The sequence below is a fragment of the Oncorhynchus mykiss genome, chromosome 2 (assembly GCF_057628025.1).
Source record: "Oncorhynchus mykiss isolate SJ-2025 chromosome 2, ASM5762802v1, whole genome shotgun sequence".
In the NCBI taxonomy this organism is placed as follows: Eukaryota; Metazoa; Chordata; class Actinopteri; order Salmoniformes; family Salmonidae; genus Oncorhynchus; species Oncorhynchus mykiss.
The window spans coordinates 66,573,101-66,591,030 of record NC_143023.1 but is presented as its reverse complement, the minus strand read 5'-3'; the positions used below and the strand labels follow the sequence as shown (position 1 = coordinate 66,591,030).

The 17,930-nt window shown below is 42.0% G+C and overlaps 1 protein-coding gene, 1 long non-coding RNA gene and 1 pseudogene across 3 annotated transcripts; 1 reads left to right on the top strand and 2 right to left on the bottom strand.

Annotated features, from left to right (window-relative positions):
- Nucleotides 1-55: 55 nt before the first annotated feature.
- Nucleotides 56-1,183, bottom strand: LOC149985193 (aldo-keto reductase 1B-like; annotated as a pseudogene).
- A 1,067-nt stretch (nt 1,184-2,250) lies between these two features.
- LOC110494358 (tyrosine aminotransferase) lies at nt 2,251-11,271 on the bottom strand. Of its 2 annotated transcripts, none has more exons than XM_036953800.2 (12): nt 10,674-11,271; nt 9,550-9,833; nt 9,330-9,434; nt 8,851-8,918; nt 8,540-8,698; nt 7,529-7,667; nt 7,369-7,421; nt 4,842-4,994; nt 3,634-3,762; nt 3,410-3,493; nt 3,214-3,312; nt 2,251-3,087 (listed from the first exon to the last, which is right to left on the bottom strand). In XM_036953800.2, exons 2-12 carry the CDS (start codon nt 9,824-9,826, stop codon nt 2,947-2,949), a joined length of 1,407 nt encoding a protein of 468 aa, XP_036809695.1. In that variant the 5' UTR covers nt 9,827-9,833; nt 10,674-11,271; the 3' UTR covers nt 2,251-2,946. The 2 variants fall into 2 exon arrangements, with proteins under 2 accessions (XP_036809695.1, XP_036809701.1); XM_036953806.2 differs by having other exon boundaries at nt 9,550-9,839; nt 10,674-10,821.
- Nucleotides 11,062-16,163, top strand: LOC149985192 (uncharacterized). The gene is made up of 2 exons (XR_016487961.1): nt 11,062-11,161; nt 14,225-16,163. It is a non-coding gene; the product is annotated as an uncharacterized LOC149985192 (long non-coding RNA).
- Nucleotides 16,164-17,930: the final 1,767 nt, after the last annotated feature.

Here is a 17,930-nt window from a genome sequence, read left to right as displayed (position 1 = left end):
TGCTGAATGTAAAAAATGGCTCAATTTACCAAACTCTCCCCTATACATGTTATTATCAGGAGGACTCACATGTTTTGGGTCTTCTAGGCCTAGGGGAACCAAAGGGTCTGTAGGCGTTGAGGGTATTGTTGCGAGACTTGCAGAAATCCGCCAGGTTAGACTGGACCAGATAGGGATGCAGCGCCACCTGCAGGAGAGGAGAGAGAGATGATATGACAGAGCTGTCAAAACGCTCTTTCGGCTGTTGTCCATTCTTGTCTCCTCCCCTCGGACCCATTAACAACACCCACACACTCTTTCAGCAAGGTAAACACACACCCACACATGTAGCATCCATGCATAAACACAGTTAACTGTACATTGTGCTGGATGCATGAGCTGGTTAAAGAAGTGAGGTATAATGCATTATTAAGGTATTCATAATATCAGAATGTTGCTTTAGTAGCAGGTTAAAGTCTTATTGTGAGTACCTGGTTAACTGCAGGGGAAACCTTGGCCACAGAGAACAGTCTCTCCAGTTGGAGGATGTTGAAGTTGGACACCAATACTCTTCACCTTCCCTGAGGCCTGCAAGGCCTCCATCCTGCACAGCATTACAGGACAGGCATGGCAATACTCCACACTTGAAGATACCAAACATAGACCACGAAGAAAGACAAACTGTTTTGCTGCAATGAGATACAGTATAATGATGTTGATAAAGAGAAGGGGATAAGATAATGTTCTGACCTTCCACAGGTCCAGATAGTGTCAGTGGTGAGCATTTCTCCACCTGTCATAGGGCTCATCACACACTTTCTAGAAGCAATTTAAAAGATGTGAACTCACACAGAGATTTGTTATTGAAATGTCAAGAACGGTATCAGTAGAGACCATTAGTCCCTGTATCATCCATGTGATTATTTGTGCCAGTGTCTATGTGTATGTGGTTCTGTGTAGCTCAGTTGGTAGAGCATGGGAAGTGCCAGGGTTGTGGGTTCGAGTCCCATGGGGGACCATTATGAAAAAAGTATTCAAATGTATGTACTCGCTACTGTAAATTGCTCTGGATAAGAGTGTCTGCTAAAATGTAAATGTACTGTAATCCCACCTTCAGTCCTACAGAGAAGTGCACCAGGTCCAGATTGTCCAGCTGCAGGTCACTCGGGGACTTGTTTCTCTTGCTCTCTCGCTTCCTTATCATTCCAGTTACAATTGAACAATGTAAGAAGTACTTCACCACTATTGTGTATTTTTGTGTACACTCGGGAAACGAGGGCTGTTGTAAAGACTCAGGGGAATGTCCTAAGGGACATTTTCTTCAGAGGGGAAACACTGTAGACCTAGACTACAGGATCCTCATGCCCAAACAATATGTGGTAGGAAAGGTGTGAGATTACATAGGCAGATGCACTGTGCGATATATGTGATATTGCACAATAGTGTCGATTAAATTTAAAGTTTTTGGTAGTGTAATGCAAATACATTCCGGTATGCAGGTCCTGGAGGACAAACAATGTGACCATGTTGAATCTGCTCAGTATGGTCCGAGGATGCAATTCATATATCAAACAGTAGATTGTGCTCTAGTATCAGCAATGAATGATTTCATGCTAGTCAGTCATCACACTGATTTTTCATGTTTTACAATCATCTTGAGAAGCATACCATTGAACCACAAGTGTATCTACAGTACAAATAGTCAAACTGATAAATGTATCTGTGTGTAGTAAGATGGGAAGTATTCCAATGTAACATGTATTATTTGCGAGGATGTTTGTTTTCTTTAAATCCAAGAGAGCCTTCATAGCGCTTTGAAACTGAAGGTGATTCGAGATCTTTCTAGGGGGTATAACATTAGTGTAAGAGAAAGTTCTGGCAGAAAATCTATAAGAGTACTGAATAAACAATGTATGAAATGACAACAGCTCAAGACTGAAGTCATTCAACATCGTGTTCATGTTTTAATGTTTTAATTATCTTGAAGTCTTTTGAAGATGTACACCTGATCATAAACACTGGGTACATGCAGGCGTGTCAAAGACAAAGGACCAGTGAGTGAAACCCTAACCATGTCCATCCCCATTCTGGACTGATTCAACCCTTAAGCTGTTACATGACTTTACTGATGGACAGGTCAGCTCAGGTCAAATCCCCATGTCTGGATTGGGTGTAGGCCTCAATAACAAACTATAATCAATAAATTAGTGGATACATCCTTTGATTTAGTTTTTATATTACCATGAGCTAATGAGTCACAACAAACAAACAGGTATTTCATAGCTTTACTTTGGTTTAAATAACTTTTTCACATAAAAAAAATAACATTCAATATTACATGAAGATAGATTAACAAGTAGATAGCAAAGGTTTTGGTTGAGCATCATAATCCTAGCAAGAAAAAGTATGTAACACAGACTATGGAAAGCACTGTATGTAATCTGCTGGTGCTTGAGTTCCATTTGTTTTCCTGGTAGGATCAACCCAACCATTAACCCCATCATGGTTTGAACAAAGGGGTGGGTAAAACCCCGGTCCCTGGTTCTATAGGCCCAATGGGGTTTTGGTCGACCCAACATATAAAGTAACATTGGAGCCTTGAGAATTGGTACAACCATGAAGCCAAATAATTAGTCAAAGTAAGTTTAACATAAAATGGCCGTACAAAATATAAATATCAGGTCTGCTCATAAATTGAAGTTACCAAAGATGGACGACCACCAATTACATTACTAAATCCTTTGCTCCTGCAGTGCAACATAATTTTCTCACTCCTCTTCCCGAGTTCCTCTTCTTTCTTACTAAATCCTTTGCTCCTGCAGTGCAACATAATTTTCTCACTCCTCTTCCCTAGTTCCTCTTCTTTCTTTCACCCGCTCTCTTCCCGTTCTCTTTTTTTCACATTCACTTTTGTCCCTTACTACATCCATACTCTCTGGTCTCCCTCCTTCTCTCTCAGGCTGTCTCTCATTGGTCCAGCTCGTTGCTGTCTTGGCTGCAGGGTCTGTAGTGGCGCTGGCAAAACTCCCGGATCCGTGCACATGCCTCCACCATCATCTCCTCTGGTACGGTCACCACGATCCGGAAGTAATTTGGGTACTCAAATGCCTGCAGGGAGAGAAGAGTTGTAAAAGACAGAACAAGGACATTTCTCCACCTTTGGTGGACAAAAAGGATGGATGAGACCATTAGATGGATGGATGGATGGATGGATAGATGTGTGTGATGTTTTACCGTAGCAGGCAGGCAGAAGACGGACTGCTCAGTCACCAGATGCTCAGTGAACTGCACATCATTCTGGAACTCTGGGAAGTGTTCCATCTCAATCCCCACCTATAAATGCCAAGACACACATTAAGTATCCTGGTCTGTTCTATTATCTCCCCACCTACCAACTCCACACCAAGAATTCTGAACACGTGAGACTCACCATGAGGTACATGGCTCCTGCTGGCAGCACAGGGGTCAGCCCAGGAACAGTGGACAGTTCAGAGAAACAGATCTCTGAGTTTGACTGAGAAAGAAGCAGGAAACCAGTCAATAGACAAGTCAGTAGGACAGTCCTACAGACAGATATCCAGATATGTCAATATATTAGACTACTACCATCTGTAAATAAAGTAATTGGGGAAGGTTCAAGGGAGGGGGACTCACCTTGAGGAAACTGATGGTTCTGTAGTAAAACTCCTGGGGCGTGTCGTTCAGGATGCTCTCTATCGCCCCCTGGACAATGGTGCAGGCTCCCAGAATCCTCTGGCTAAGCTTAACCAAACCCTGACGAATCTAAACGCAGAAGAGAAATACATTAGATACATAAGAAGTGATTCAAACCCCAGAGGACATGCACAGACTAATTAAACTGTGTGAATGTTGGTGTAGTGCAGGGAACATCAAGCAGATTCAGACACGGGCCGATCTTTTCTTGAACAGATGGTCAGGGGGACGAAACTAAATTACAAATAATTTGTAGACTGCAAATTGACCGCAAGAAGCCCAAACAGATCTAATATTTGACTAAAATAATAATTTCAAACCTTGCTTACATTTGTGTACAATCACACACACTGAGTATACCAAAAATTACACCTTCCTAATATGGAGTTGCACCCCCTCCCCCCTTTTCCCCTCAGAACATCCTCAATTCGTCTGGGCATGGACTCTACAAGGTGTCAAAAGCACTCCACAGGGATTCTGGCCCATGTCGACTCCAATGCTTCCCACAGTTGTGTCAAGTAGGCGGGATGTCCTTTGGGTGGTGGACCATTCTTGATACACACGGGAAACTGTTGAGCTTGAAAAACCCAGCAGAGTTGCAGTTCTTGACATAAACCGATGCACCTGGCACCTACTATCATACCCCGTTCAAAGTCACTTAAATACTTTGTCCAGCCCATACACTCTCAGAATTCCCACAATCCATGTCTCAATTGTCTCAAGGCTTAAAAATCCTTCTTTAACCTGTCTCCTCCCCTGCATCTACACTGATTGAAGTGGATTTAACAAGTGACATCAATAAGGGATCATAGCTTTCACTTGGATTCACCTGGTCAGTCCATGTCAATGGAAAGAGCAGGTGTTCTTAATGTTTGTATACTCAGTGTATATCTCTCTATGATGTGTGGGAATACTTTGGAACAGATTTCCAAAATTAAAATCACTTGGACCTGACTTGTTGGCGTTTTTTACAGTGTTTTACGTCCAACAATAAAATGTGAATAAAAATAAATAAAGATTTTGCTCAGAAAACCTCTGGGACCACGTAACATCACCCTATCAGTTAGGGAACACTGGTGTAGTGTATTGTATGTGTATAGATAAACTGGACCTTACATATGCAATTAGTGAGAGGCTGAAGGACTTACCTCTTTCCCGAAGATTTGATTCCGGTCATGAATGAGGATCCAGCCCATCCTCCAGCCAGGAACCAACCATCTCTTGGCCAGACCGCCACATGCCAGGATGGGTACATCACTGCTGAGGGACGCCATAGATTGGTACTTGCAACCTGGAAACACCTGATAATGGAGATACAGTAAACGCTCATATCAATACAAAGCACTGTAGAGGACAATGTCAAATCATCAGTGTTAGTTTACACTAAAGGGAAAGTGTTTTTACATAGTGATACATGTATAGTCTATCCACACTATAGAGCAGTACACTCAGGGTTGGGCAAATGTCTTGAAAAATACACCCAGCCACCAAGCAGATTGTGGCCAGTAAAAAAGGAAATGCAACAGATGAGACGGATCCAAGATAAATCTGATTGAAGGCCAGCTTGGGAAGGGAAAATGGTAGAGCTGTGTCGACTAATCAAAAATGTCCTTTTGACACAAAGACCCTGATGTTTAGTGGGACTGACCTTTTTGATTAAAATACCTCTCTGCGAAAAGCAACCAAGGAAAGCAAATTTGGCAGTTTTGTAGATTCAAATAGATCAGAATAGAGGGGAAATCTGTGGCTCAGCACAACTTTCAAAGATGTTCAAAATCTGCCATTTCAGTGTGTTTGAGGCAAACACTTGCAGCCCTCATCTTGATTTTAAATTGGGTAATTCAAAATGTATTAAGCTGTTTTTGAGTATGTAACTGTAATCCAATTACACATTTTTTAAGAAGTTAAATAACTCCAGATGGGCTGGTACAGTAATTGTTAGAAGCTGGCTTTCATTAGAGATGAGGCCTTGACGTCGCGTTTGGGATCCGTCCCGCATCCTATTGGTCAGAGCACAGTGACTGACAGTTCAGAAAAAGCTCATCTTAAACCTCACCTCAGACCTAATTTACAAACAGAGCATTTTTGGCACCACTCTAAACTCTCGTGAGCGATAGGCTTTTTCCACAGAGAGGAGCCCACAGGGGCCCTTAGGGAAAGAGCCTGGTGCTTGCCAAACATTCCCCTCTAACCGTGAGATGGAACTGATGCTGCCCAGACACGTCATGCCTCCACGAAGCCCCTAAACACCCCCCACCCTCTCACCCGCTCTCGTACTATACTACCCTCACATCTGCATTAATCGCAAACACGTGGAAAAAGTGCACAGTTATTCTGAGTTCTTCTGTTGTACTGAGTGAGACATTGGTGGATTCAGAGCTCATGTGATTTATGCACTCAACAACCCCAATCACCCCCCCCCCCCTAAAGGATTCACAAATCACCCCAACCACCTCTCTCCATTCTCACAGGGACTAATCATGAAAAACACAGATTTCTTGTAAATCTCATCAAGCAATACTGCAAAAATACTGTTCTCCTATTAAACACATCTTAAAACACCTTACAGAATGTCAATTTAAAAAAGATATGCTGTTTAACACCCAACAATGGTAAAAACAAATTCCAATACCTTAAATTATCCCCATAAAATCTTAAAACAACTCTCGGAAATTACTAAACTAATTCCAACCCTCAAAGCAGAGCAGAGGAGTGCCTACTGACAATTTTGAGGTGGTACACCTGCTGCTTTACGAGGTATCTCTACCTGAAAATACATGATCTAAGTGATTGATAGTTGGTATTCAGCAGGCATAAAAGTATGCCTTATTTACTTTGAAGAACTACAATACAGTGATTTTGTCAGCAGCAGCTCTATAGAGATGAGATGATGACTTGGAATTAAATTATAAAGTTATCAGATAAAACAAATGTAATATACAAATCAACTGAAATATTTGATTAAAGTAATGTGAATAAATGATGGTTTATATGTGATAAGCATCATGGAACTTTGATTCACTGTTTTATTCTGTGTTGTTACAGCATTCAACCCACATAGTGCTTTTAATGTTTAAAGAAGTAATTGAAACCGAAATTATTATTTTTTTTAAACGAAACCGAACCGTCCTCAAAAAGCACTAATCCCTCAGCACTACTACAGTATTACCTCTGTGGCTCATCCTTCACTTGCCCTGGCTGACCTAACCCCAGCACTGTTGCCCTGCCACTGCCAGCCCTGCATTCAGCCTGTGACACCCCTAATCCCCCCAGTGCTGATGTGGACGTGTCAGGCAGGTCTCCTCGGATACCCAGCAGAGCTGAGCCAGGGAAAACCTCCCTGTTACAGAATGTTAAAGAATGTGCCTCGCTGGTAATATGTATTACATGAGGGCCAGTGGCCAGCACGTAGGCCATACCCCAGAACTAGAAGCCTCCTCCTGGATGATTGACCTGGCTATTACTGTACTCCACCACACCTCCATAGACCACCATAACCCAATCCACCCTGTGTTAGACCCTAGTAAGCTCAATATCTCCTCAATGCCAGAAGACAATACATTATCCTCTCCTTTTATGCAGCAGACACAATGGCAGTTCTCTATTAGTCTGTATGAGTGTTTGTCTGTGTTGTGTTTGTTTCTGAGAAGGCTTCTGTGTGTGTCTTGAACTCACCATGTCACCATAGATCTCATCAGCCAGGATTGGGATGCAATTTTTGGAGGCAACTAGACAAGAGAATAGACACAGTCACACTTGTTTTAGAATAAATCCTTATATTTTGCTACAGTGAGAGGGAACACTGTGGCTCAGGGGGTGAATGAACAGAGCTCACCAGAGAGGACATTCTTTAGGTGCTCTTTACTGTAGACAGAGCCGCAAGGGTTGGAAGGATTGTTGATGATCAGGCAGGTTGTCCTGTCATCGATCAGGCTTTCCATGTGCTGAAGATCGACCTCCCAAGACTTCTCTGGCTGCAAGGACAGACAAAGCCACTATGAGGCAGAGAGCAGGCACATGCACTTGAAAACACACAAACCTATCTGCAGATTCTGCACTGCCCTAACTATCTCAACTGACCTTTGATCTCTTAGTTCCCTCATTACACATACCTCTGTCTCGGGCGGTGGCAGGTAGCAGAGGCCCATGACTAGACATAAAACGCTAATGACGGAAGCTAGGACTGCACCCTGAGACGAGTAGTATGACTATAAACTCATTTGGTTTGAGAGTTGGTTGGTTTAATGGGAGCTCTGTAAGGTGGCTCAGCAGCAGCTCTTTACATTGTGTGCAGTTGTCATGTAAACACAATGACCTCAAGAGTCACGACATACAACTGTGTCCCAGAGTGACCTGAATTCAGTTTATAAATGTTGTTCATATTTGTTATGGATGTAATTAAATTCAAAATGATATGCAGCTCCAAGTATTTATGTATTTGTATGTATGTGGTTTGTGTGTGTGTGTGTGTGTGTGTGTGTGTGTGTGTGTGTGTGTGTGTGTGTGTGTGTGTGTGTGTGTGTGTGTGTGTGTGTGTGTGTGTGTGTGTGTGTGTGTGTGTGTGTGTGTGTGTGTAAGCCTAAAGTAAAGAAAGTATCCAATGTGATTTATAAGTGCCAGATTTGCAGTGAGGAAGAACTCACTGGTGAAGAACTCTCTTTCGCTTTCAACAATATATTTTGACCCGCCCTTGCTCTCTCCCTCTCTCTTTCTCTTCACAAAAAAAATCTATATCAACCCGCTTTTTCTTTGTTTGCTTTATTTTCCCTCTATTTTGTTCTTTCTCCCTCTATTTTTGTCACTCCTCCTCCCATTTGAATCCCTCCCCTCTCCCTCCAGTACTCACCAGCAGGTTGTACAGTTTGACCTGGATGCCCAGAGACACAGCCAAAGTCTTGTAGAGGGAGAATCCAGGGCAGGGGATTAGGATGTTGTCTCCAGGGTTACACAGCACCGTGATGGCCAGATCTATAGCCTGGCTGCAGCCACTGGTCAGAACCACATCCTGCAAGGAAGATAACAAGAGATTTTTAGAGGTCTGTATGTCCTCTAGTTCTGGGGAAAAGTTACAGTAGGGAGACAGAAGTGAATATATGGTGAAGAAAAATAAAGTTTAAACGAGGAAAAGCAGATAAAGGATGAGTCAGGTAAACGCACCTCTGCCTCCAAGGGGGCCTCGGGGCAACTGTAGAAGTTTGCCACCACATCTCTGCTCTTCTGATAACCTGTCGATGAGTAGAAGACAACAGCTAATATTTTGTATTGTATACTGTATTCAGTAGTCTGCTGGGACAAAGGGAGATTTCGCATGCATACGTCATTAGAGCTACAATCATCATCAATCACTGCGGGGAACCTATTCAGTTCATCTGCAGACAGGTAAATGTCCCTATTTCACCTAGCTCTCTTAACTTCCCTGACCGAAATTCCATTAATAACATCCAACCTCTCAACCCCTTGCAAGTCACCCAACTCCCCTTTTAGCTGTGCCTCATCTCATATCTTCTCAATTACCATGTAATTTTCTTTACAAAAAAATTATAATTTTACAACATCTCACTCTATCCTTAGTTTTTTGCACTTGACAAGCTTTTTGAAGTGTTGGTGCTGTGATAAAGGGTTTGCATGAGTCTTACCAACAGACGGAGCATAGCCGTTGTATTTGTTTGAGTCAATGGCATCCTTCAAGGCCTGGGTAACTTTTTCATCGGTAGGCAGGTTCCCGAACACTGTAGGGTCCCCTGATGGTGTGACAGGAAGACAAAGGAGTACATAAGAAACATAATTCTGGACAACTGCACATCACAAGTGAACACACGGAGTATATGCAAATAAGATAGTGGTGTAGCATCTCACCAATGGATAGAGCAATCATGGGCTTCTCGGGGTTGGGTGTGAGCTTCATCCCGTCCACAATGGCACGGATGGGATTCAATGTGTTGATTGACATCTCTGAGGGCCGGATGTTCCATCTCTGCCTGCGGCTCTTCTGCTTGGATTTATAAACACTGCCTTTCACAGTCTTATGTTGGATACCATTCCCATTAAGACCTTTTCCATTGACGCCATTGAGAGAATTATTCTCATTGACACCATTCCCATTCATTTTGACCACATAGGAATTGTCCTCCATGTTGCAACTGCAGCTCCAGATGGAGGTGATAGGAAGAAAAGTCAAATTGGGAGAAAAGGATAGGGAAAACAAATAGATTTCGATGAATAATTCCTGCATTGCATTTTTTTTTTTTAAATATCATACAAATAAAATACTATACTATTCTAATATTATGAATGAATATACAAATAATACATTGGAAAACTGCAAATAAACTTGTTGGATAATTAAACATCAGTGCAGAGAAGTAGGCTAGCCCAGATGTTCAATTACCCATGTAAATTCAACAGGTGCCATGTCTATAAAATCCAGATTGAACTCAAACGCGCTGCGCTTACTGTTCTGAAATTAAATGAAGATATGCGCGCAGTTGAACATTAAGGTGGCCTAATGAAGAGCCATCTACTGATCGGACTTGGACAAGTCTATCAATGGCTATCTTATCACAAGCCAGTATAAATACATGCATTGTAAAATCCATACGCTAAGAAGTAAAACACATTTACATCACGCAAGAACAATAAATTATCAACCTAATTAACGTAAATGTAACCTAATAAAATCTAATCATTTAATCAACTCGTTGAGTTATCCCAAAAATATGAGAAACATAAGAAAATTGAAATAAGACAAAAACAACAAATATTCTGAAACGACAGTGCCTTTAGGCATCTCTTTTAAATAAGGTAATATTTGTTTCTGCATGCGTAATAATAAACATGCGAGCTATACCTTAAATAATTGGTCATAATACATTTGACCCGTAGAGGATTTAAAATTTCCTGTTAATACATTTGATATTTACTTGCAAAGGGTAGTTAAATGCGTAATCATACATTTAAATGACAAAATAATGTTTAAATACCTTTACAATCTCAAAATAATTTCACACTCCAAATGAAGGAATTCAGGCAAAATACTCTATATGTACTTAAGTCTGTTATAAACCAGCTTTATAGCAAGCCCCCGAAAATGGGTGTTGAACCCTGCCCATCACTTCATTGGTGGAGACTGAGTGTTGTGCCATACACGCCTGTTACACCATTCCCAAAAATGTGAAACACCTCAAGGTTTGGGTTTAACTGTATCATTTAACTCTTTCCAAAGGATATATACGAGACTCGTGACAGGAGACCCCATGTGCTGTCCTCGTCCGCAACGCGCACATTTTCATGAATGGGACATCTTTTTTTTCTAAAGAAGCATCAATCAGTTTCGATGAATCAAAGTATTTGATTTCAGCCTCTAACAACTGAGCTCTCAAAAACGCGTTGAGGCTCAGTCATCTTGAGTGCAGTTTAGGATTAGCATGATTTTTTCCATTGTAAAAAAAAAAACAATGTAAAAATGGGGGTAAGTAAGCTAATAGACCCGAATCTATGGAACAGCTACACCTTGCTTACACGATGGTCTCTCTAGAACTGGTTTTGACAGTGGTGTTTCAATGCTCCATGCATTGGGTTATTTTGCAATCCAGTTTCTGAAGTGAATTATGATTTCTGGCAAATTACCCAAATGACCACAGCATGTACTGTATGTATACAGGAGTACAAGTAAGCTAAATAGGTATATACAGTCAAATACAGATAAGTAGAATATGATACAGTGCAATTGCTTCATGTGTGGAAAATAAAACTTCAATTTATACACTTTTTAAATTCACACTTGACCATTTTTATTTAAAACAGTAATGTAACAGGTAGCCTACAGCATAACTGTTGTTGTTTTTTGCTTCACTCGGGTTGATTACCCTCGTGATGGGTAAATCAGTGAACTGGGACTGAAGGATTCGTGGTGCAATATTGATAAAGAGAGAGCTGTGTCCTGAAACATTTACAGAGGAATGTACTTTCTCTCAAGATAAATAAATACGAATCCTAGTAAGAACATTTTGCAGTAGTCCAAAACACACAAAACTCCCCTGGAACTTTGTACCCCACCATCCCCTTATCATCTGGCTAAGGACCCTTTGCCCCGTGCACCAGCCAGTGTGATGGGGTTGAGTCAGTGAAGGACCCTGTCATTCTCCATACCTATGTTGACCAGGTTCCTGTCCACCTTCTACATACACAACATTCTGAATAAATAAAACATTTACCTTGAAACACATACCCTAAATCGATGTCCTCACCTGACCTACCCCAAAATGATTATGGACTAACAGTACTTTCCCCTCTAAAGGGAGTGTGTCAACACAAATGCATAGGGGGTATGCACTGACAGTTTGATGACCCTTAACATGTCACTCACATCACAGCCAGGAATGATTCACAGCTCTCCATCTGTTGTCGGGCGATTCCACACCAGCTGGAGCGGAACATATTTTTTGGTATCGCAGATTGTTCTGACAATTCTCACATAGAAACTTCATTGAGAGGAAGGATGTTTGAAATGCTTTTTACAGTTTTATCACAAACCATTTTTTAGAAAATCATAATGAAAGTGGCCATTTTAGGCCCTTTTTAGACCTATGCATGCCTCCTGTAAGACGTTATGATCTGTGAACACTAAGTGATACAGAAAACATTGGTGTCATTACACTCCTTATTATGTGCTCTAAAATATGGAGTATGTCTTGATTCTGACATTTTTCACATTCATTTATTCAACATTAAATATGTTCATAGATCAAAATAACCCTTTTGATGTTGTTAATTTTAAGACATTGTTTGGAACAGTACATCACATTTCCAGAGTGGACTCTGCTAACTCTGAAGGTGGGAAAAATGTTATGAGCACCACCAACACAGTGAATGGGAAAATGGATTCAAAGCGAACTCCCTCTGCTGGTGACTTGCTGAATGTGCAATCCTAAAAGAGGGCTGTGATTGGTTAATGACCTATAATGTCAATTTCTATGTATAAATGGGTCATATCATTAAAAGTACTGGAGAGAAATTGTAGATGTTTGAAGAGTATAATTGTTACAAACAATGTCTAAAAATAAACTACACTAAAACAAAAATATAAACACACCATGTATACTGTTTGTCCCATGTTTCATGAGCTAAAATAAGAGAGCCAAGAAATTGTTTTTTTTTCTGTCTGTAATAAAGCCCTTTTGTGGGGGAAAAGCTCATTCTGATTGGCTGGGCCTGGCTCCCCAGTGGGTTGGCCTGGCTCCCAAGTGGGTGAGCCTATGCCCTCCAGGCCTATCCGTGGGGGCACCCCTGCCCAGTCGTGTGAAATCCATAGATTAGGGCCTAATTGATTTATTTCAATTGACTGATTTCCATATATGAACTGTAACTCAGGAAAACCTATTAAATGTTGCATGTTGCATTTATATTTTTGTTCAGAATAAATAAAAAGGGTCGTTTTGAGGTATTAATATTGATATTTTTTTATGTTGAATAAATGTATGTGTATTTCAGAATCTAGACATACTCCATATTTGAGAAAACATTATACGGAGTATAATGACATCAATAAATTGTCTGTCATGCATGGCTCACAGATCATAGGGCCTTACAGAAGGCTTACAGTACCAGTCAAAAGTTTGGATTCTTCAATGTAGCCACCCATTGCCTTGATGACAGCTTTGCACACTCTTGGCATTCTCTCAACCAGCTTCATGAGGAATGAGGAGGTCCCACATATGCTGAGCACTTGTTGGCTGCTTTTCCTTCACTCTGCGGTCCAACATATCCCAAACCATCTCAATTGAGTTGAGGTCGGGTGATTGTGGAGGCCAGGTCATCTGACGCAGCACTCCATCACTATCCTTCTTGGTCAAATAGCCCTTACACAGCCTGGAGGTGTTTTGGGTCATTGTCCTGTTGAAAAACAAATGACAGTCCTACTAAGCGCAAACCAGATGGGATGGCGTATTGCTGCAGAATGCTGTAGTAGCCATGTTGGTTAAATGTGCCTTGAATTCTGAATAAATCACTGACAGTGTCACCAGAAAAGCACCCCCACACCATCACACTCCCTCCTACATGCTTCACGGTGGGAACCACACATGCGTAAATCATCCATTCACCTACTCTGCGTCTCACAAAGACACCGGGTTTGGAACCAAAAATTGCAAATTTGGACTCATCAGACCAAAGGACAGATTTCCACCGGTCTAATGTCTATTTGTAAATAAAGAGATCTTCTGTTGAATCTGACAATTAATCTTGATGGTTGTACAGTCGTCTCAAATAAAACTGTGAAGGACCTCGGCGTTACTCTGGACCCTGATCTCTCTTTTGACAAACATATCAAGACTGTTTTAAGGACCCCTCCTGTCTCAGCCTCCACTATTTATGCTGCAGTAGTTTATGTGTCGGGGGGCTAGGGTCAGTCTGTTATATCTGGAGTATTTCTCCCATCTTATCCGGTGTCCTGTGTGAATTTAAGTATGCTCTCTCTAATTCTCTCTTTTTCTCTCTTCCTTTCTCAAATTCTCTTTCTTTCTCTCTCTCAGAGGACCTGAGCCCTAGGACCATGCCTCAGGACTACCTGGCATGATGACTCCTTGCTGTCCCCAGTCCACCTGGCCGTGCTGCTGCTCCAGTTTCAACTGTTCTGCCTGCGGCTATGGAACCCTGACCTGTTCACCGGACGTGCTACCTGTCCCAGACCTGCTGTTTTCAACTCTCTAGAGACAGCAGGAGCGGTAGAGATACTCTGAATGATCGGCTATGAAAAGCCAACTGACATTTACTCCTGAGGTGCTGACCTGTTGCACCCTCGACAACCACAGTGATTATTATTATTTGACCCTGCTGGCCATCTATGAACATTTGAACATCTTTGCCATGTTCTGTTATAATCTCCACCCGGCACAGCCAGAAGAGGACTGGCCACCCCTCATAGCCTGGTTCCTCTCTAGGTTTCTTCCTAGGTTCTTGCCTTTCTAGGGAGTTTTTCCTAGCCACCGTGCTTCTACACCTACATTGCTTGCTGTTTGGTGTTTTTAGGCTGGGTTTCTGTACAGCACTTTGTGACATAAGCTGATATAAGAAGGGCTTTATAAATACATTTGATTGATTGATATTTCTCATGTTTCTTGGCCCAAGCAAGTCTCTTCTTATTATTGGTGTCCTTTAGTAGTAGTTTCCTTGCAGCAATTTGACCATGAAGGCAGGATTCACGCAGTCTCCTCTGAACAGTTGATGATGAGATGGAGCCGTTACTTGAACTCTGTGAAGAATTTATTTGGGATGCAATTTCTGAGGCTGGTAACTCGAATTAACTTATCCTCTGCAGCAGAGGTAACTCTGGGTCTTCCTTTCCTGTGGCGGTCTTCATGAGAGCCAGCTTCATCATAGCGCTTGATGGTTTTGCAACTGCACTTGAAGAAATGTTCAAAGTTCTTTAAAATGTTCTGTATTGACGTGGTCTATTACCAAATAGGGCTCTCTTCTGTATACCACACCTACCTTGTCACAACACAACTGATTGGCTCAAATGCACGAAGAAGGAAAGAAATTCCACAAATGAACTTTTAACAAGGCACATCTGTTAATTGAAATGCATTCCAGATGACTACCTCATGAAGATGGTTGAGAGTATGCCAAGAGGGTGCAAAGCTGACATCAAGGCAAAGGGTGGCTACTTTGAGGAATCTCAAATATAAAATATACTTTGATTAGTTTAACACTTTTTTGGTTACTACATGATTCCATATGTGTAATTTTATAGTTTTGATGTATTCACTATTATTCTACAATTTAGAAAATATCCAAAATATTGAAAAACCATTGAATGATCAGTTGTGTCCAAACTTTTGATTGGTACTGCAGGTCTAACAATGGGACTGAAATGGTCAATTTCATCATGATTTTCTCAAAAATGGTTTGTGATACAAATGTAAAAAAACATGTTAAACATCCTTCCTCCCACTTAAGTTCCTATGTGAGAATTGCCAGAACAATCTGACTGAGATACCAAAAATATGTTCCGCTCCCGCTGGCATGGAATCACCCTGTTGCATGGTGCTAACTCATTGATGTACCCAATTTCCAATAAAGTGATTGTCATTGATTGGTCATCGAAAAAGAGGTTCACAATGATTGGTCAGAAGATTTAGCAGTCCACTCAGAAGCTCTGGGTCACGCCATCAAACAGACACCTCTTTGCCTCAACATAACCCTGCATGAAATACAACCATTCCTGAGGTGACACTCATTATTGTGTAAGAATCTAGGTCAGTAAGAATCTGGAGTGTGTATTGTGGTATGTAAAGGGTTATTATACCACACCGGGTTAAATTGGGCCTATTGAAAACTGTTACTGAAATGTAATCTGAATTCGGATGCTCAATAATTAGTTCCAAACTGCCTCAGCAAGCAGCACAAGAACTGTTAGTCGGGAGCTTTATGAAATGGTGTTTCAGATAAAATAAAATTGCATTGGTCACATATACATATTTAGCAGATGTTATTGTGTGTGTAGCAAAATGATTGTGTTCCTAGCTCAAACAGTGCAGTAGTATCTAACAATTCACAACAATGCACACAAATCTAAAATTAAAGAATGGAATTAAAACATATATAAATATTAGGACAAGCAATGTCTGAGTGGCATTGACTAAAATACAGTAGAATAGAATACAGGTTATACACATGAAATGAGTAAAACATTTTACCGTAAGGATCAACGCTGGAGACGAGAAGCATGTACAGGGAGTGAACATTTAATGAAAAACGGACATGAAACAGAACAGGAACAGAGTATGGACAGGGGAAAAATAACGACATCAGTACTGACACAGGGAACAAAGTGAGGAGCAGACAGATATAGAGGGGGTAATCAACAAAGTAATGGAGTCTAGGTGAGTCCCATATTGAGCAGCTGCGCATTATGATGGTGACAGGTGTGCGTAATGAAGGGAAGCCTGGCGCCCCTGAGCGCCAGAGAGGGAGAGCAGAAGCAGGCGTGACAATTACAGTGACTAGTGTTCTATTATTAAAGTGACCAGTGATTCCATGTCTATGTATATGGGGCAGAAGCCTCTAAGGTGCAGGGTTGAGTAACCGGGTGGTAGCCGACTAGTGATGGCTATTTAACAGTCTGATGACCTTGAGATTGAAAAATAACTTCTGTCTCTCGGTCACAGATTTGATGCACCTGTACTGACCTCGACTTCTGGATGATAGCGGGGTGAATAGGCCGTGGCTCGGGTGGTTGATGTCCTTGATGATATTTTTGGCCTTCCTGTGACATCGGGTGGTGCAGGTATCCTGGAGGGCAGGCAGTGTGCCCGTGGTGATGCGTTGGGCAGGCTGCACCACCCTCTGGAGAGCTCTGCGGTTGAGGGCGGTGCAGTTGCCATACCAGGCAGTGGTACAGTCTGACAGGATGCTCTCAATTGTGCATCTGAAAGGTTTGTGATGGTCTTATGGGCCAAGTCAAATTTATTCAGCCTCCTGAGGTTGAAGAGGTGCTGTTGCGCCTTCTTCACCACACTGTCTGTGTGGGTGGACCATTTCAGATTGTCAGTGATGCCTACTACTGTTGTGTCGTCTGCAAGCTTGGTGATTGAGTTGGACGCTTGCGTGGCCATGCAGTCATGGGTGAACAGGGAGTACAGGAGGGGGCTGAACACGCACCATTGTGGGGCTCCTGTGTTGAGGATCAGCAAAGTTGAGGTGTTGGTTCCTACCTTCACCACCTGTGGGTGGGGTTCAGACCCAGGGCCCCGAGCTCAATGATGAGCTTGGAGGGTACTATTGTGTTGAAGGCTGAGCTATAGTCAATGAACAGCATTCTTACATAGGTATTCCTCTTGTCCAGATGGGATAGAGCAGTGTGCACAATGGTGATTGCATCGTCTGTGGATCTATTGGGGCGGTAAGCAAATTGAGGTGGGTCTTGGGTGTCGGTAAGGTTAAGGTGATATGATCCCAAACTAGCCTCTCAAAGCACTTCATGATGACAGAAGTGAGTGCTATGGAGCGATATTCATTGAGTTCAGTTAACTTTGCTTTCTTGGGTACAGGAACAATGGTGGACATCTTGAAGCAAGTGGGGACAGCAGACTGGGACAGGGAGAGATTGAATATGTCCGTAAACACTCCAGTCAGCTGGTCTGCGTATGTTCTGAGGATGCGGCTAGGGATGCCATCTTGGCTGGCAGCCTTGCGAGGGTTAACATGCTTAAATGTCTTACTCATGTCGGCCACAGAGA